The sequence below is a fragment of the Centruroides vittatus genome, unplaced genomic scaffold, assembly GCF_030686945.1.
Source record: "Centruroides vittatus isolate TY-2023 unplaced genomic scaffold, ASM3068694v2 scaffold_384, whole genome shotgun sequence".
Taxonomy (NCBI): domain Eukaryota; kingdom Metazoa; phylum Arthropoda; class Arachnida; order Scorpiones; family Buthidae; genus Centruroides; species Centruroides vittatus.
This window is the reverse complement of record NW_027122705.1, coordinates 224,643-246,640: the sequence shown is the minus strand read 5'-3', so window position 1 is coordinate 246,640 and position 21,998 is coordinate 224,643. Positions and strand designations below refer to the sequence as shown.

General features: G+C 31.7%; 1 protein-coding gene across 2 annotated transcripts in view; it reads left to right on the top strand.

Annotated features, from left to right (window-relative positions):
- The first annotated feature begins 1,417 nt into the window (after positions 1–1,417).
- Positions 1,418–21,998, top strand: part of LOC136988686 (serine/threonine-protein kinase MRCK alpha-like) — a 73,213-nt gene continuing 52,632 nt past the window's right edge. For both annotated transcript variants that reach the window (XM_067286613.1, XM_067286612.1), the window contains exons 1-3: positions 1,418–1,839; positions 14,236–14,327; positions 14,407–14,490. In XM_067286613.1, coding sequence (XP_067142714.1) covers positions 1,644–1,839; positions 14,236–14,327; positions 14,407–14,490 — 372 coding nt within the window. In that variant the 5' untranslated portion in view covers positions 1,418–1,643. The remainder of the gene's footprint in view (positions 1,840–14,235; positions 14,328–14,406; positions 14,491–21,998) is intronic.

Genomic DNA, 21,998 nt, shown 5'->3' with positions numbered 1-21,998 from the left:
GTTGACGCTTGTCTTATTAATCCTTTTGCTTCATCGTAGAATACAGAAAAATATTACACCGGGGCCAAAAACCCGAGCCTATACAACACTGGAACAGTCACGTGTACAGCAAACTGCATTCATAAAAGTTAAATAGTAATTGATCCTCGTCGAGACGAGCCACCCACAGGTGTGATGTAGGCCGTTAGACGGAGCTAATGGAGTTTCCACTTGTTAAGATAACACGAACAATGTTAATTACCCCTCCATTAAGGAAACTGACTAGTAGATAAATAGGAAAACAAAACGAACTAGAAATGTAGGAAATGTAAGGAGCCCGTCGAGTGTAATAATATTGGAATTTTCACGATTCGAGGGGGTGGAATAAATATGACAGTACAGGAGCAGGTGTGTATTCTAAAGTTCGGTTAATGGAAAACCTGACCCTGAAAAAAATGAAATTTAATCAATTGAGTACTTAAATGACAGTAAAACAGCTGACGTGTAGAACAATATCGAGTGTCATTTATCTCGTTCAAAGACTTTACGTGTTATTCAATATAATTTCAATTGACGGTGTGTATTTCGTCAATTCGATATTCTATTTTTATCTCCCGAACGTATCAATTTGTACCGTCGAAATAGATACATCGTATACAGATGTATCAGGTATACAGATACTATATTTTCATCGAGAAGAAAGAAGAGAAACCGACCAATTCTCTAAATCTATAAGCCAAAGGGCCCGGAGTTTAAGGGGCCTGGAGGAAGTAACCGCACGTTTTCTATTTATAAAAATTAAATGGAAGATTTAAGAAGCCTGTAAAGTGTCACAAAGTAACTGATTTACTATAAAATATATTTAGTGCTTTATTAAACGCTTGGCTATCGTACCCAAAGGTGTGTTTCGGGCCCTTCGCATAAACGAAATCGGGTTTTGTAGTAAAGTTTAAGCAGCGGGTCGTCATTTCGAAGCGATTTAATTAAATTAATTAAGGAATACACGCAAAATTTCACTTGATTTCTAAGAAAAAATGCCGCCGACGGTAGTAGCGGGGGTTACATAACGTCGAAAATGATGTTTATAAAGGATAGATTTGGACGGGTCGAGGTGGAACGATCAGTGTAAGTGGTGAGTTAACAGAAACGACAGAGCGAAGAAGCAGGCGAGGACCGAGAACGACTAAATAAATTATCCATTGCCGTAATTTCCGACCATTTCCGTGCGAAAGGAAACATCCAATAAAAAAAAATAAATAAAATAAAAAATCAAAATCCAGCTAATTTACGAATTAGAAGTTCGAAGGAGGAGAAAATAGGAATTAAAACGATATTTCGGGGCGGGTTTAAGGGTAAAGGAGGGGAAAAAATGCGGGGAAATTTTCGATACTTTTTTTTTCGGGACGGGAAATGACCTAACGATTAAAAAATCGCGCCGGCAGGGGGCAGTGTAGCGGTGGTCATCTCCGTCGTTGTTTGTCATGTCGGTGCTTATCTTAAAGTTTGTAAGTCGTCGAAGTCGAAGTTACTCCATAATGTAAAGTATTCGATGCGGAGTTTACCGTTTTGGACGCTGTGAACTTATTTAATACGCGAAGGTAGCGGCGATTGGATGGGAATCCAACGGCTTTGCGCTTGTGTCGTCCGAGATGAATATTAATTAAATGAAAAAGATGTCCGGGAAACCCCCCGAAGATCGTATTAGGGAGTTGGAGCAGATGATTTTAGGAGGTCCCGTCGTCTTCAACGGCAAAAGTTTCGGCCTGGAGACACTTCTGGACATTGTGGTGGTCCTGTACGACGAATGCTGCAACTCGTCCCTCAGAAGGGAAAAGACTGTTACGAATTTCATTGATTACAGTGAGTACGGTGATTTACGGGATAAATGTGTAATTTAAGAAGCTCCTTTCCTATTGATTGGGCGCCTTTCTTGCAGGAAATCCACTCTCCACTCTCATTTCCCACCCTTAGATTAGATTGTGCAAATCTTTGATCGCTTGTGGAACCTTTGCAGTCTCTGATAACGGCTTGATTAATACAATAATTGCTGTGTGACTAGTTTTCCCTCCCACTCCTCTACACAAAAAAAAATACATCACGGAAGACAAAAAGCTACACCGGTCGATCTACATTCTTTTTTTTTTATTATTATTAATCCTTTAAGAGAACGTAAAATACTTGAATTAAAAATAATTGTCTATTTACATCTGGAATTAATTAACTCCCGCACTCCTGGACGGGCCGGGGTGGACAAAATCGGAGTGATCTTTTTCCTTCCTGTCCGGAGGAAGTGCTCCTATTTGCTGCCGTACCTACGTGTAATTCGCATCGACGGGCTCGATCGGTTTCGGTTTTTTCTTGTCCCGTGTTTTGGATATTTAATGGTCGGGGGTGAGAAATTTGGCACGCGAGTGCAATGTTGCCGGAGTGTTTACTTGAAAATGGCGGGTCTCCGAGCGTGCCGGGCTGATGCTCCTCTGTTGGGTTTTAATGGAATTGCCATTGATGTCCGGAATTTTTACTCTGCAGAAGCGTGTGAATCAAAATCTGGTAAATGGTAGCCCCTGTGAGATTGGCATTTAATCTAAAATATTCCGGTTTGCCTAGCGGATATTGCTCTTCTATAAAATAATAAAAGAGTGATCTCGAGGGTATTTCCTCTTGCAAAATATATAAATGTTAAATTGTTTAAGATGTAAGAATATAGTTTATTTTTGACAAATTATAAAAAAATAATACCATTGCGGAACGATAATATAAAACTTTTATTCGACGTATAAATTATAGATTAACTTTAAAGAAAAAGTAGAAGTGAATATCTAAAATTTAGTTAAATTCCTTTGTTATGTTATGGATCAAGGACGGACCGTGCACCTGTTCCCACTCTGTCTTAACATTAAAAATTCTCTTATTTTGTAGAGAAATGCAAAGTTGGGACTACTTAAAAAGTATAATTGATTGGAATACGCAAAAAAATAAATATTTATTTGTAAAATTTGAATTTTTAAATGGTTCTTAGAAAATCCGAGTACGTCGTAAATACGATTCTGTGTCGTTTATTATCTAGAAAATTAGTTATTAATAGGAAAAGTTAAATGAAATTTAAGTATTAAAGAAATATAGATAATGAATATTCATCTATAATGGATGTTTCTAAGAGAATCAAATTTGGATAAGTGGCAATATATCTTTCTAAATATATCTCGATTTTAACAAGGTAAATTTAGAATGCAAAAGTTAAAATGGTAGAAGTGATATGTTTACGATATAAAATAATTATAATTAATCGTGACTCTCCTAATTATAGGTTAATATTTATTATATTTAGAAAATATAAAAATTCTAGCATAAGTAATTGAATTATTTGCTAATGATAATTTATTCATTATGGTAATTTTTGTATATGATATTTTGACTTTGTATTAAGGAATTAAATTAAAAAGTGATTAATAATGGATAAACTCTTCGAGTTTATGTAGTAATAAAGGATAATATGAGTAGGTGCAGCTTTGAGTGTAGTTTAATAAATTCTCAGTAAATGTTGACTGTGATCTGAAGGGGAGGATGTGGATTTCTCTTTTCTATCTTCTGTATCTTCTTTACACCTTTCATATACCTTCCATTTCTGCAGAGCCCTCTGGCTCTGCAGAAATGGAAGGTATATGAAAAGTATAAAATTTCCAAAACTATAGATCATGGGTAGAAGGGTCTACAGAAACAGAAGTGTCCTAACTGGAAATAGTTTCTTTTCCTCTCTTATTAGACTTGTGAGTGTTGAAATTTTAAATTTTGTAAAATTTAGTTTGATTTATAAGTGTAATTTTATAGTCGTGATTTGTGACGTCTACCTATACGAATTTTTTCCGACAGATGCCTTACTTACTCCATATGGTTGGCAGCCATTTTGTTTTGCTTTTGAATAGCTGTTTTCTTTTGTATTGTTTACTTACCTATTGCTGGATGGCAATACTTGGCAATGTTTAAGGTAAACATGCCAAAACTAAGGTAAATATACCTAGGCGATCTCTTTTCGAACTAGAAACCCGGTGGAGAGTTACTTAGCACCGTTCTCTTGGTGTTTTGTATGTGTTTTAAAGTGATTCAAAAAGTTGTTATAATATATGTAGGCTATCTACAATCTACCCACTGCAGTAGTGTTACTGTCATAATCTCTGTGCCAGTCACCCCCTAATAGTTGAATGAGAAGCTATTGTAATCTACTATACATAAAAAAAAAATCAGTCATTGTAATTTTATTTATAAATAAACTAGCAAATTCATTTCTTTCGATGATGTAGAAATCAAGAAAAAAGTACCTTAGGGCTTAATTAGATAATGCTTAATTAATTAGTCTTAATTTAAATTAGTTCTGATGACCTTTAGAATGATTCAGTCCTGCCATTTTGAATAGAATCTAAACTGAAATCTCATTAAACAATTAAAATTTCCTTGTTTATTAAATTAAAATTATTATATTTTTCTAAGATATAATTTGTTGACTAATGTATTTCCTAGTGCTACTTCTAACACTGATTGATCATTAAAATATCTACTTGTAAATTAAGTCATATTTATTTTGTGAATCATTAAATTTTTAATTACGGCTCATTATTACATCATTTGTAATTAATAAGCTCGGCATTCGTGAATATTATATATTTCTTTAGATTCATGCAACGTTATCATTAGTCTTTATAAGCTCTAATGTTGACGACACAATAGATCAGTGTTTTCAACCTTTTTTCTAATAGTGGCACCCACATCTTTATAAGTTTTTTCGTGCAACACCTCTATTACTACTATATCAATGTAGAGTTATTGCTTTTATACTTTGATTAATGCAGAAGTGTTGTGGATATATTTGACACTATATTTTGTGATACCCCAAAGTATTGTTGCGGCACCTTAGTTAAAAACCACTGTCGCAGATAAACGAGTCTTTGTACGTGCTAAAAACAGTTTCGAGGAGTCGAGTTTGTATGGGATAAAACATTTTTGAAATGGCAATGGATCGTCGGATCCGACCAGTTTCGAAAATAATAGAATTCAAATAAAAATGGCACTTTCAGAAATACATTTCCTGGTTTTAAAACAGTTATTTTCAGAAGTTGGCTGCTTTTGATGATACTTTTCTAACTCAAAAAATGTTTTATTCCAAATTAAATTTGACTTCTTGAGCCATTTTAGTGTGTGCAAAGATAGTTTTTATAGTTTTCAGATTTTTTTTTTAAATCATCACATTAAATAAGTAATTGTATATTTATATTTTGATTCAAAGCTGTTTAATAAAACATTTAAACGGTTAATCTATAATAAATAACGGGTAAAATTTGTTAAGTATTAACTCGAAAAATATTTGAAATATATACAAAATTTATATCTTACAAAGAAAGATTTTTATACTTTAATTTTAATTCCTTCTTTTTAACAAAAAAGAGAAGGCAAATGGAGCAATTGATTCGTTATATTGTTTGGGTTCGAAACAACATATAAAGCAACATAGATATATGCTATATCATGAGTAAATGAAGGTATATTTTATGATAACTGTGTCCTACTATATCCTAATGAAAGGACAAAGTTTATTGAATATTAGATTAAGTAGAAATTATTTAACATGATACAAAGGATACAAAGATACCAAATAATTTTGGGCTTAGTTTACTGTAAAACTATGTATATATCGTACTCGGGTAAAAGCGTAAAGTCCACTGAAGACCGTGGGTGCATAGTCGTTATTTGTCGGCTTGGCAAGTTACCCGTCTCGGTATATCTTCTAAATTAATTGGTCGGTCAGTCCGATTAGGGTAATTGGCAATGCAACTACTTGTATACGATAAGCAGGAGTTGCTGGTTCAAATTCTGCTCCGAATAGACCTTTTCTTTCAAAATATTCTAAATTAATTAATTTAATACAAAATGGCAACTTAATCATCTATTTTTAGTCCAGATTACTTTATATATGTACTGTACATATATTTAATTAGCCAAGTTGTGATTTGAAGAATCGGGTGTTATCGTTTGATTAATTTATAATTTCAGGCTTAGTTCTCTTATAATTATATAGATAGGTAATTTCAAATTTAATGTAGAAAATTTCAATGGGTTGGAATCCACAATTATTGAATTACCATAGAATTATTGTTAAAAATATAAATTTACATACTATTTTTTTTCCTTTATTGACAAATCTAGCAATGTTTACGTCAATTTTCAAGTACAGTAGTGTCTCTATAGTTTGTAACTCAGCAGTCCGACACATCCAGTAATCCAACATTCCACGGGGTAGTACACGTGAAATTTTTGTGTTATCTCTTGTCAATGTATGCATGCGCCCAATCACTAGTTGTTGCGTATGCTGTTAGTGAAACAGTTGCGACCATGATTAACACAATATATTAACCCGTGAACCAGGGTGTTTTTTTTTTACTGTACATAAAAAGAAAATTCAGTAATTTGACACCTGGTGGATTACAGAGACTCTACTATGCTTTCACGGTTTTTTGACTCACCATTCGGGTGCATGTGTAAAATAAATTTTATAGAAATTAGGTGGAACCAGATAAAATTTTAAATTCATTTTGAAGTGGTAAACTGAAGGCACAGCAAATTCACAGTATTGCTTTTCATTATTACCAATTCTACTGGTCGGTGTACAGCTGAAGTACGGCATCATATTTAGTTACAGTGTTGCATGGCCAACAGCTGATCGGTAAGAAGATACGATTGAAAGTTTAATGACCGAACACGTTATTGTTGAAAGCCTCGTCGTCTGTTGATACTTTATTAATTTCAATATTTTGTGCAAGTAATGTCAACAGCAAATATCCTAAATGACATATTTTGTATAGCAAATATTTATATTGTATTGTGTATGTTTGTGTGGTGCATATCTAAAGTATATCTAGTTACTGTAGTTATATTTTATTTGATTTATTATAGGTATAAACTAGGATTAGAAATTAATGTGTGTTTAAGAATATGACAATTTACACCAAATTTTATAGTTAAAAATCAAAAATATGATCGTTAACTCACACTTTGTTTGTTCTCTGCCTGAAGAAAGCAAATTTGTATTTATATTAATAAAGCAAAAATATTTCCAAATATAATTTTATTTTTGGGACCATCTATTATTGATGTGTACAGTTTAAGTGGTATAGAAGGTTGCAGAAAATGTATCATTGTATACAAGGGAGTGAGACGAGGCTGTGTATTGTCTACGTGGATTTTTTAGTGGTATTAGTGGCATACAAATTTATTATAAGCCTACTACTTAAGTCTGGTCACATAAACTATCAGAAACTAAATACCTTCTAAAACCGATAACCGGTGCGAACTATTTTTTAAATGGCGAACGTTTCGATCGAAAACGTTAGTTAATTAGGTGTTAATTTTCGTATGGAGTACCGGAAATTTAAAAAGGCTTAAGAAGTGATATTGGATTTGGAAGTCCAAACTATTGCGCACGTAATTAAAGAGCAAGGAGTTTTTTGTAAAGTATGGTACATTGTTGTACGCAGAAGAAGGAAGATGGTCAAAAGTGGCTTAAACTGTACATACAATTAATAAACAGCATCTTTTAAATGCTTTAATTATCAAAAGACAGTTACGTTTTCAATTTTTAATGTGTATTTTATAGCAAATAAATGTAAATAAGAGCTTATTTGTATCTTTTAAAACATTTTGGATAATTGAATTAATGAATGCACCTTTAATAGTGGGTGAAGTTTAAATAATTCAAACTTTTATGGCCCAATTAATGGGCCTTTGGGAATGCGGACAGTCAAAAGTGGAATTTCGTCTTCACCCACTGTTAAGGGTGCATCAAATAATTCGACCAAGTAACAGGTGCCTGGTTCTTTGTTATTTTGGGTAGTTTCTCTTTTCAAAAAGAAATAAGTGAAAAAGTTATTGTTTATATTAAATTAAATAGTTTAATATTGCTTCTATTGTCATTATATCAAATATTAAATTGCACAAGTGACTAAGCATTGAAACTTGTCTTTAATTTGGCTAATTATTCATTCTATTCTACTGAAAATGTTCAATATTTTGAGCTGTTTTACTTTAAATCTTTAGTAAAAAAAGTTTACATTTGTTTTTTGAAATGCTTAACAAGTTTGTAATATAATTTAACACCACTTATTTTTATAAATAAATAAAGTAACAAGACAAATGAAAATCTTATTATAATAACTAACCTTTTATACTAAAATTAGATTATTTTAACAACAAAATTTTTGATATGTAGCCAAGTGTCACAGCATGGCTGCACTCCAGATAATATCCAGAATATGATTTTGAATTGAGCTATACTTAAACATTAATATATATATATATATTTTTTTTCTTTAGAATCTTCTTTAATATTTTTGCTGTAGTTTCAATTTTTTAAATTAATATTGCCTTTGACTCGCTTAAAAATGTTCAGTTATTAACATAAAATAACTTTCTGCTTGAGATTTGCATACAAAAAGCTGGTATGTGGATGCTGAGTTACGTGCTGATCCGACCCAGATGTGTCGAGCCCCTTCCTTGCCACTTGGTCGCCCCATTGTGGGCCTATCTGAATTGGTGTTGGGCCTGGGGAAAGGCTTTGTTAGCACCTTTGAGGTGGAGATTCGAGTGAAAAAAGTATAAAAACTTTAATAAAAATATAAAAACAACTTTAAAGGTTAAAAATTTAGACTATGTTTACTCTTAAACAGTTATAAACATAAATAATTTAGTTTTCTAATAATTTTTCTTTATATAATTTATCTATAAAGTTGAATATAATGAAAATAAAGCTGGAATGAATAGAGGATGAAATACTTTTGGAATTAAACTAGTAAATTTATTATTTCAATTAAATCACAATTGTTATGGAAAGGACTTGGAGAAGAGTTCAGACCCCAATTATCACATTAGTCAAAGATAATACTAGCAATACCACCCAAACTATACCAATTTATCGTTTTCAGGTTATATGCATATAACCTTAAGATTTCTTAATGTTATGGCAATTAGAGGTGGCTTATTTTGTTCCAGGCTCAGAGTTTACTCAATAGATTATAGATTATAGAGGGAACGTCCTCGAACATCCCTAGTTTAAACTGTTCCGTAAAATTCATTTATTCGTATATATGAATAAAATGTATTGAAAAATGTGATCAATATATCAAGTTTCATGCGCATAGTTTGAAAAGTCCTCTGCCACCATACAGTTGTGATACGGACCTCCGCTGTCACACAGTCTAGATTGCTGGGGCCCCATTTCTTGGTTGGTCCAATCGCCCAAGATCATCTCTTTGAACTTTTTCTTTGTGGGCACGTTGAGGATTATGTATATGTCACAAAAGTGCCAGACATGAGAACCCTGCTACAAGAATTGTGCATTCTGTTAATGGTATGACTCCTAACATGCTGGCCCGGACGTCCGCCAAAATGAAGTACGGACCAGATATCGTAATCAGTATATGTGGAAATGTACTGATTTAATGTAGTAAAAAAGTCATGTTTATATGTTATCAGTAGGCTTTTTTCTTTAGTAGAAGAAAAACACTTTTTGTCACAAGGACTAGGTTCGTGTCTAAGTTGTATCAGTATTAATAATATACAGCACATAGCATAAAAAAATACAATAACTAACTTTTTTGGATGTGCTTTCTATTAATGCTGTGTACAATACTATACTTGCACTTCTTTTTCCAAAAGTAATCTACGAAACCAGGTATGTTTGAAGGGAATACCCTGTATACCTTGGCAAGAAGTATATATAAGTGCAGGAATACATGGTAACATAAAATTTGTATTAATTTTAAGTAGTATGCTTGTTTGTTCTCAATTGTATTGTTTTAGTGAATCTTATCATAGCCTTTTCAATGCTCTGAATATTATCTGAATCATCTTTTCCGTGGGAATAAATAACAGCCATTTTGATAAATCTGTTTTATTCTGTTTGGTTTATGAAGATGAATATTAACTAAATAAACTCTCCTTATCAATATTTTCTGTAACAATAGAGAAATTTTATATATATTTTTATAATTATTAATTAATTTAATATTACAAATAATAATCACAACACTATAATTAAACTAAATTTTTTCATTTGTTAATGTATGAAGATCTGTATTGCACGTAATAAACCGAGCCTGAATTATATTACTAATCAAATAACAAGTTGGATTTATTATTGGGTTACATTTTGGCTAATTAAATATATAAATGCTGTGTTATTTGGGCTATAGATAGGTGATTAAGTTGCCATCTTGTTTTAAATCACTTCATTTGTAATATACTAGAAGAAAAGATTGGTCTGGAGCACAGCTTGAACCCACAATTTCTGCTTACCATACAGTTGCATTGCCAATTATCTTTACTTCATCTTCTCTTTAGTGCGGATTATATAGCATTTGTGATTTATAAAATTGATTTTCTCTTTTTCCTCTTTACACCCCATGGGCACTAAGAGGGTCTTCTTAAATATATCCATTACAGATTTTGCCAGGTGGCAAGGGACAGGCTCAACATATCTGGAAAGACTGCCCACAAAATATTCCTGGGGCTTTTTGGCCTAATCAGATCCTGTAGAATAATAGACTGATGCCTTTGCCAACTCTGTGTTGTATTTTCACACATTTTAAGTATAATTTTGTTTTAATAATCCACAAATTAATATTTAATTGTCATATAAAATGTAAATATCCACTAAATCTATTAACTACTATCCTCAATTTGTTTATTTACAAAATAATTACAATCAGTTACATGTATAGAAGCATAATGTAATTATATTTTTATAAATTCAACTTCCTGCAATAACAAAAATCTTCCTGATTAGTGTGATATGTTATCTCTGCAGTACATCTTGTTTTTAATACACACATTCACGTACAAAACAAATCGAGATGACTCATATTTTCATCTGGATGTTAATTTTACGAGATAACATTGAAAGAAAATTTACCGAATTTCCAGTTAAATCGACGTTTACGTTAAAAATTTTAATGCCGTGAACTTAAATTTGGATAGTTAATATTATATGTTAACTGATATTTATATTAACGTTGGAAATAAATGTTTTGTAAGTGTATAAATGTTAAAAATGTATTCCAGAAGTTTATATTTAGTATTAAAACTCTAGTATTTATGAAAAAATAAATTATTATTTGGATTTAAATTCTTTACACTCTCAGATTAATACAGGTGCATGCCCCTTAATGGGAATATGCTAGACTAAATATCATGTTTAGCAAGCATTGTAGAGTACACGTAAACAGACTGAATGTAGCATTATGCCTACTACTTGTATAGGCTATACGTAACAGAACAATAAGAATATATGTATGAAAACATAGAAAAAGTACAGTTGAACAGCTCCATTGTAGTTTTATGGCATATCCGTCGTTAAGCGGCACAAACTCATAATTGAATTAAATCTCTATCCTACTCGAGAAATCTAAGTTTGCTAATGTTGAATATTTTAGAGTTTAAATCTTCACGTTTGGAGTTTTAGAAGGACAAAGAGTGCTTTTAAAATATAATATATATATATATATATAAATCATGTAAATAACACTCGATTAAAGCAGAAAGATTTCTTTAAAATAGAGTGCTTGCACATGAAAAAATGGAATTAAATTTAGTCAAGTGAACAATGATAAACAAAAAATAGCATTAATAAATAAATTTACCGTATCCTTATTAATTTTTTAAAGTGCGACTAAATAAAGGAACAGTTGGTTGCTTAGCAATGATGTTGTTTGGAAAGGTTTTAAAAAAACCGTGCATGTTACTTGAGTTTAAATTGAAATAAGTAGTTCCGTATTTTGATTGTGTGTAGAATATTAATAATCTTGAATATACAAAATAGGAATAAGTTAGCCGGACTAATTACCGCACCTTAACGGTGGAATTTTAGAAGAATGCTAACATTATCAACCCAGTTAATGGGGCATCCTTGATGTCAGAAGTCAAAATTGGAGTGTAAACTCCACACTTTTGAAGGAAAACATTAGCATTCTTCTTAAACTCCACTGTTGAAGGTGTGGTAATTAGTGCAAGTAAACTGTTCAATGGCTTGTATATTATCATCTAAATAATTTAAAAAATTTTTTTAATTATCTTATCATTTAGTTTTGTATTTAGAAGCAGTTTTTATAGTTTAAAGATAACTTTAAATCTGACTATTTTCTAATCTATCTTATCTAATGAATTAATAAAATAAAATAATTATTCTAGGAGTCATTGTTTCTTTATTATTGACTAAGATCTTTCAGATCTTTGATTTCTAGAACCACATTGATCTAATTTCATTAATTCATTATTTTTAAACTTTAAAAATGGGGGCTTAAGGCCATGTTTACAATGTGTTTGCTCACCTGGATTGGTGGTACTTATATGTTATTTACAGATTTGGTTTGAGTGTCTCCCTCATACCAAGAATTACCTCCTCTCTTCATCAAAGGTGAGCAGTCTTTCGCTACTGTACTGCATGATAGAAATGACAAAACAGTGATGTAAAGATACTCGGGTGAATTAGTTGATGCAGAAGCCAGTTGAAGTACCTGGATGACTAATCACCCGGACTGTGTGAAGATATACATTTGCTCCAGTGCTCTGCTAGGCTGCAACACGGACAAACTCCTGTGCTTGGCTCACGAGCCGATAGTGAGGGATATCTGGGGTATTTATCCAGACGGAGTTTTCGTCGTGTCCATACGACGTGAAAAGTCTAGTGCCTCACAATGCACTGCTACTTATTCTAGTAACATTTAATGCTCGACTTTTATCCGAACATAGACTACTTTTAAATATAAATATTCATAATTAAGTATCGTAAAAGCAGAAATTATTTGTATATTTAATGAGAATACAACATTTAATAACTAAAAATAATTAAAATAAGCTTTCCGATCATGTTTTATAATTAATGAATTTTAAAATCACTAAATTACAGTTTATCTTAATATTTATATTTTAATAAGACATACATCAGATAAGCTAGAACGACTTTTAATGTAACGATTCCATATTATCTCTGTTAATCTAGTCCAATATATCTTATCAACAATCAGTTAAGAACTTTAATGACATGCATTGGCTTTTTATGTAACTGCCTACACATTAATAATATAATTTTCATCAAAATTAACAGAAATAAATAAAAATTTAGGATTATTTTCTAAAATTACGTAATTGTATCATTAATTTCATTGATTCACGGTTTATATAATTGAGAGAAAAAAATAGAATGCCACCAACTTATTTATTCCAATAGACATTTTTGAATATATCTATGTGTGTGTGTTTGTTCATGAGGGCAGTCGAAATTTTTCTAAAATTTCGGTAGTGGTGGGGGAACTGTACACATTACAAAGTCCCAATTTATGTTTCCTTCTCTAGGTATTCCCCTTTCACAAGCTTACACCTCTCATTGGCAATCCTTCACATGAGTTGGAGAAGATCAATGGACTTGATTAAAAAAATCCAGATCTGTCTCCATGCAATTATCAACTGTTTGGCTCTTTGAAGGAAACCATAAAAAACAAGATTGTCTAGAACACTGAAATCCGAGAGTTAGTCATACGATGGCTCCAACACTGGCCAAATGACTTCTATTCTGCAGGCATAACATTGTTACCAAAACAATGAGAGACGTGTCAACGTGTGAAAAGAGAGTACCTAGAGAAAGAAACAAATTTGGGACTGTGTAACACGTATGGCTCCGTCAACATTAACGAAATTCTGGACAGAAGTCTGAACCATACTCGTATATTTATTAATATATAAATATCTTATGTATGTTAATACGTGTACAATAACTTTGTGATGATGTAAAGTAATCTGTTCTTCAATTATGTTGTTGTCGGTACTGTCACTCCTCGCTTAACAACCACTTAGACTTACAACCATCTCTCCAGCAGGGGAATCCTCTTTCTTAATCTTAGTCTAGTTTCTGCGGTCACTTTCAGTGCGTGAAGTATTTGCAATCCCCAAAACTACATATTTCATTTATAAATTTGTGCTTTATTGCACATTCCTCACTTAATAACGGAGTTCCGTTCCGACAACTAACTCGTTAAGTGAGGAGTGGTCATACTGTACTTATGATTGATCTATTCAAATTCCACATTAACAAATTAAGTAGTTGCTAATTAATTTTTAAGGATAAAACATAATCTAATTCTCCTGCATTGTGAAATTTCAAGAAATTTGTTTATTATTAATGTTTAATATATGTCATTAATAAATTTTTTTGCATTTCAGTGAACCCGGTAGTCGAGAAAATAAAAAACTTGAGATTGGCACGAGATGATTTTGAAATTTTAAAAGTCATTGGACGGGGTGCATTTGGAGAGGTAAACTTATTTTGTTCGGACATGCTAATTAAAGTATACAAACAATTAATACCAATTAACGGTACGAATTTGATTTCAGGTTGCGGTCGTAAAGCAGAAAGACAACGATAAAGTCTTTGCAATGAAAATACTTAATAAATGGGAGATGCTGAAAAGAGCCGAGGTGTGTTTTTTATATTTAATCCTTTTCTAATGTTTGACATTAACTGGCGTAATTCCGTGTTAACTTGTAAATTTGATAATACTAATTAGTGTTATAAAGTATAAGATTTTAAAATGTTAACTGGAATCTAAAGGAGGATGTGCATGTGGGGCATGGAAAGGAAAAGTGGCTATCAAATCTTCAATATTTTCTGTGAAAGTGCAGCTGCGTGTGTGACAAGAATGTGCGATATAGATCAGTGCTAGTCAATTGTCATACGATTTGTTACCGAGATTTTATTTAAAAATTAAAATACAAAAAAAAAAAAATGCATTTGAATTCCGTTTTCTTTGTTTTATATTTACAGTAGAGAGTCGTTAATCGAAACACTGGTAATCGGAATCGCCGGTATTCGGCACGATTTCAGTCGGACTGTGTCGTGCTGAATCGAACGTTTTTGATACTGGATTTACTTCTAAAGTATAATTTTCATGTTTTTATATTCTTCAATATATTTATTTTGTTTGTACAAAATGCAGAAATAATTTTTAACGATACGAAAGCCTCGATTATTATTATAAAAATGTTTGTTAGGCTTAAAATCGACGAAAATTCAACACGAAGTGACACGCTACGGAGAAAATTTTGAACATCGGACAGGTTAATGTATTTTTTCGTATACAATGGGTAATCGGAACAACTCAGTCCCCAATTGATTCCAATTTTCGATTCTCTACTGTATTTTTATTTAATTTCACAAAAGTACTGCTCTACGAAGGATTGGAATGAAAAACGCTGGTCCGTGAAAACCGAGTAGCACTAGCTTATATATTCAAGATGGATGAAAATGATTGTTGAGCTTATATAACTGCTATATTGTTAAATTAATAGATATTTAGGAAGTTTTCTACACCAAGATATACTTTTAAATTCTCCATCAGTTAAAAGGTAACAAGGAAGTAACTCAAAATGTCAGATTGCATGCAACAAATCACGTTACTAGTAGTGGTCAGAAGTACGGCGATATTGCTACCGTGGCTGATAATCGTTGCCACCATCTTGCTTGACATTCCGCACACGTGCATTTGCCTTCAGATATGATATCAGCATTTTTAAAGGAGGAAAGAATTAAATAAATTTAATAAATATATATATATATATATATATATATATAGGTTTATGAAATAAATTGATTGATTGTTTTTGTATAATAGTGTGTGTCTTTTTATAAGAATATTTCCTAAGATTTGAAATCTGATTTTGATTTCTCAATTTATTTCTTGCACCATAATAAAATTAAGAAATTAAATTTTTTAAATATTAATAATGAGAAAAACTACATCCAAATTTATTTATTTCATTTAAAAGTTGTTTGTCGTTAATGCAAACATAGTAGAATCGCAATTTGTTTTGATTTTATTTACCAGACATAGATAAAATTAAAATAAATTTGATTGTTGCCGTTTTAAATAAAGATTTATTTTCATTTTAAACGATAACAAAATCTAGTTTCTACTCGATAAACTTTACCAAGAGTTGTTTACCGAGAGATTTTGTAACACGAAATCTGTATCGTTTTATCATAATTATTGAATAAAAATTCTTTATTTTTGTAATACTTCTGTAATTTTAATGATTCATTGCAAAAGAAATATATGTAAAATTACATGGAAAAATATTTGCAATCGGAATAGAAAGTTCGGCTTTAATTATTTTTAATGTTTAAAGATTGTTAATGGATTTAATTTGCATTTTGTTTGAGTTTATTATGTCTAGAATGCATTTCAAATACTTTAAGTTTGTATTCATTTGGAAATTTTTGCATGTTTTAAAATTTTCTTTTGGTTCTAATTTATTAAATTTTTTTTCTAATGCCTGAGGAAGGCCAATGTAAAATGGCCAAAAATGTTTGCGATGTACTGTATTAAACCTAATCTTTTACTGGAACTGTAGAAAAGGTGTGGTTATATATATATATATGAAAGTCAAGTCGAAATATGTACAGTAATACCTCGGTTTTCGTTGATTTTTTTTTTTTTTTGTGAAAAATTTGTTTCAGTTTTTGTCGGTTGCCTTGGATTTTGTTGGCATGTTCACGACTTTCTGCTAATTTTGCAAAAACATAGGGTGATCCACGTGTTTTCCTGCTGTTGTGTTTCTCGTGTGAGCATAACCCTGTGCATGTGGCTGTGTTTCTCAACCTCTAATGAATCGGTGACCCCTTCGATAAAACCGTTATGTAGTATAGCCCCTTCACTTCGAAAAAATTTGTCAATCGGCTAATTAGGACCCCCGAATATTATAATTCCTGCCACGTGACAGAAAAGGGTTAAAAGTGGAAGGAAGAAGGATTATAGGAATACTATTTGTTTAATTATTGTATGATATAATGAATAAAATATCTAATTATTCTTAATATAATGTTTTACTATATCGCCCGCAGAAAATTGTTTTTTTGCCCCCAAAATATAAATTGTTGCTAATTGACCCCCAACATGGAAAAATCACCCACCTGGGGGGCGATATTGCCCCCATTGAGAAACACTGATCTAGTCAAACAATTCCATTGCTTTTCTTTTAGCTTCATCATGGGACCAAAGAAAGAAAGTTGCCAGAGCCATAGTGCTTCAAATGCCATGTTAAATGCTATGTTAAATGTTTGTTTATTCTTTACATTAGTTTTTTTATATTCATTTTATATTAATTTATTATTTTTTGTATTAAACACAATATTTATTCTATATAAAATGCGGTTTTGGTATGTATTTTGGAGTGTCTAGACCGAATTAATTGGATTTACATTGATTCATATGGAAATAATTGCCTCAGTTTTGGATTTTGTCAATTGTTTTCTGACAGATTATCGATGAAAACCAAGGTATCACTGTGTGTGTATGTATGTATGTTTGTTAGGCAAAGGCTTCTATACCATTTAACATATCCTCACCAAATTTGGCATCAATATTCGTTGAATTGAAACGTTAGAAAAAAAGGGAGTTCCCACCTCCTTTTAAGCATGAGCAATTTTTGTGTTTTGTAGTTCTGTTTGTATAAATACTCGGGTTGATAAATGTAACACTATTGTTTTTATTATCTTCTCCCAACCTTACAATTTGCTGCCCCCTCAAACCCCCCGATTGACACCAGACACTCGCTGCTAGTATTCTATAAAAATTATATCTGTTACGTACAAATTAATACTTTATACGTTTTTATATATTTAATAATGTAATTGACTTGAGTTGCTTACACGATAATACCCAAAACTTTGTCTAAATTGTCGAACTGCACTCGTGCCGAATTGTACGGTCATGTTTAGTTTCTGTATTCTTAAACATCAAAGACCTCATTTGGATAGCACAACTTAGAAATTGTACCTGCCAGATTTTTGGAAGTTGAGTTTGACTCTATTCCAAGCATTTTTTTTCTTTCAAGGTGTTTCTAAATTAATCAAAACTGTCAAATTATTAAGATTATTAATGGGTGACAACACATTCTACTTTAGTGACAAAGTATTCTAATTATATACTGTTTAGCTTGAATATGACTCATTTAATAAATATTCTGTTTTGAAGTATCTAAAGTTATTTAAACTTTTTAATTTAATAAGATTCTATTCTGTTCTATAAATTTATCGTAGAATGTATTATTAAAGGAAAATTGGAATAAATCGCATGCACAGGTCTTACCTTAACAAGTTGGTCACCTGTAGGAGTGGCACACAATGTCACTACTCTAAAATCTATAAGACAGGTTTAGAATTTCATCTTTAGAATGAGAATTTCTCCCCCTCTAATTTTTTTTTAATAGAGGATCCTAGTACAGACTTTGTGTAGAACGATTGGATCTGTTTGACTTAAAGTTGGCACTGGTTATTTGTCAAAAATTCTTATTTTGAGTTTATTTTGTACCTGTAAACATCACTGATAAAAAGGAATATTTGTACAGTGCGATTGTAAAGTCCCTCTGCAGTTGACCAAGTCCACATGGTGACGACGTAACTTTAACTTTTTCAGTGGTCGGTCTGTCTTCAATTTAATGTTTAAACATTTTTCTTGAATTTTAATGCACATTTAAAAACTTTGGAAGCTACAGAAATCAAAATTATTCAAAATTAATTAATTATGTAGTAATAATTTACTTTAATTATTTACGAAAAAATAAATAACAAATTTTGAAAAGTATTTAAGAAAGAAAGACGATTGTTGTTTCATTAAAAAGAAAACAAGGATCTTCCTGTCGTGCTTAGATATTTACGATACGCCGGACGATAAAAAAAATAATTGCTTTTAGAATTGAAACCACATGTTGTCGGGTTTTGTAGTTGTTGATATTACAATTGGCAGATCTTAATTTTTGTCTGATGTATTTGCGATAATTTATTAATAATCTAATGCGTAAAATATATCCAACGAATCGGAGTACAATTTAAATTTAATTTTCGGCTAATTCTTTGAAGATTGTTTTTATTTTTAAATCTGACTTTAGTCATTTCAAACTCGTCTTCATTTACAAATTGGCATTAAATTTAAATGTAAATAAATTTGGGAATTTATAATTTATAATAGATTTATGCTGTCGAAATTTGGGATATTTTGTACGAGTTATTTCGGTATAGAACATGAGTCAGTCAGCTCTTTCCTGTGCTAACTTTTTTTTTTTTGAATTACTGTGCTTGGTGAAATATGTTCTGTCGATCTTTATCTATTTCTCGATACTACAAAAATATGTTAAAATTTTCAATATTTAATTTTTATAAATAGATTTAAGTAAAATGGAAAAAAAAACAGTGAGACCTCAACTTAGCATTACTATTTGTTTACATCTGAAATTGGAACTAAAGCAAGTGTCAAGCATCTCAAACAATAAGAATTACTCACACTAGTGAGGTTTTAGTACCAGTCTACGAGTTTAAAAGTTGTTTGATTTGGCGATTATGATGTTTTTCATAATACAAAGTCATATATTGAGTAATTTTATGTAAAATATTCATAATGACAATCAAATGATATGTCATATCAGGCTATAATATAGTAAATTATTAAGATGATAAATAATTTGGACTATGGATAAGTAGTTAAGATTACATTTCTTGTTAGATTTAATTTAAAATTTCTGGAAGAAAAGATTAGCCCAAAGCAGGACTCTAATCCACAACTCCTGTTTCCGTGCAGATGCATTGCCCGTTATTCTGCTCGGATTTTCATCCGCTCTTCACTTCCGGACGGATTAATTTAGAAGATATAATTATTCTCCCGTGCAGATTCTTTGTTCTAATGATTAAATTTAACATAAGATATTGGCTTAATCACCTAGTTCTAGTCCAAATTACTTAGCTTCTTAATAATTTTAGTAGCCTTATCACAGCTCGATATGAATCTGGACGTACCATTTGATTATTAACGAATATCAGGCTTGGTTTTATACATAAAATAATTATGATATGGATAAAACATCCTACGCAAGTTGTTACATTATTGCAAATTAGAGAGAGGAATAATTTTAAAATAATATAAATATATTCATATTTTTCTACCTTGAAGTGTGCTAAATGTGTATTTCAATGTAGCTGATTCATATGTTATCAATAGTTACTGACATCAATGGTGACATACTTTTCTGATAGTGTTATTTTTAGAACAGTCTTCTATGCTACTCACAACCCCCCTTTATAGAAGAAATAATTTTATGCTTTTATACGTGTCTCTGTTAATCAATTTTATTATAAGATCACTTTACAAGTTTTATCAAGAAGAGGATATATTTATTACCAAACAAGTCAGTCAGCAAGAGTAATTACCTTATAACAAAAGACAGAAATATGGTTATTCTGTTAACTTGATTCAAAGTGTAAATAGGAAAATTTCTATAATTTGCTAATTATTTAATAATTTAATTAGTGTGCATAGTTTAAGAGGTGTTACCAAAAGTATACCATTGTATGCAAAGAGGAGAGGGGATTCAAATTGTGGCTCACATAATTAATGAATGCCATTATAAAGAATGAAAAGAAGCCCTACTTGATCTACAATAGAGCATATGTCTACAGTACTTTAGGAGAAATCTTAGATGAAAAAAGCATTGCGTAGTTCTTTGTTTTAATGATGCTAAGGACTCTCCAATATAAGATAAATTAATTGTTTTCAATTTAAATTTATATACAGGGTCGGTAGAAAGTAACTAGGTATTGAAATATTGCTACAACTTTGGTAACTGCTACAATAGTGCAATCAGAATAAAATTTATGTGCTTGTACACAATTAATGGAATTTTAGAAGTGGTCTAAAAAAAAAAGGCAAACCGCTTATATGTTTGGGAGCAAGTGCAGATTCCTGCATGCTACGAGGTGTAGAAATCAGTGGTTGCTGTGCAGAGAAGTGGTGCACGATCTGTTTGGAAACAATCCAGAATTGTCATTCAAAGCTAAAATGACCGCAGATTCAGTTGCGGACACGCAGAAGGGCCACCCATCCATATCGCAATCTGAGGAAAACGTGTCGGTGGATGGCACCGGTGCTTTTGTTGAATTTTAAGGTATGCATCATATTTCCATTTATTAAGTTACATGTCAAATAATTTTCATCATCTATGCATTAGAAATATAGAAATTATAGCAATTTCTCAATGCCTTTTCACTCACCCTGTACATAAATTATCATAAGAATTAAGATATATGCCTAGTCAATTGGAAAGAAATTTAATTTTTGATTATTATAAAAATGTATTCATTAAAAACAGTAACTTTTTACCTTTGGCGACATGAAGCCTAAAAAGGAAGGCCTGTTGCCATATGTGTATGTTTTTAGTCTGGAACGCAAAATAAATGGTGGTCCCTCTTGGGCAGACTTGTCTTCAATTTGATTAATAATAATCTCGCCATCGGACGGAAAAATCAACAAAAAGAAATTTTAAAGTACCGTCGCCAGGGTGCAGCTTCAAAATTTGCATTTTCCAGCGCTTGTTCCAGCATATAAAAAGCGGAAACACCCACTGGCCAGATGGTTGAAGAGTAAGATGTCTGTGTGTCACCGACTCCTTTTAGTTTTAACTGGATGTTTGTGTTTTTTTAAAGGACTTTTTTACCTTTGGCGACATGAAGCCTAAAAAGGAAGGCCTGTCGCCATATGTGTGTGTTTTTAGTCTGGAACGCAAAATAAATGGTGGTCCCTCTTGGGCAGACTTGTCTTCAATTTGATTAATAATAATCTCGCCATCGGACGGAAAAATCAACAAAAAGAAATTTTAAAGTACCGTCGCCAGGGTGCAGCTTCAAAATTTGCATTTTCCAGCGCTTGTTCCAGCATATAAAAAGCGGAAACACCCACTGGCCAGATGGTTGAAGAGTAAGATGTCTGTGTGTCACCGACTCCTTTTAGTTTTAACTGGATGTTTGTGTTTTTTTAAAGGACTTTTTTACCTTTGGCGACATGAAGCCTAAAAAGGAAGGCCTGTCGCCATATGTGTGTGTTTTTAGTCTGGAACGCAAAATAAATGGTGGTCCCTCTTGGGCAGACTTGTCTTCAATTTGA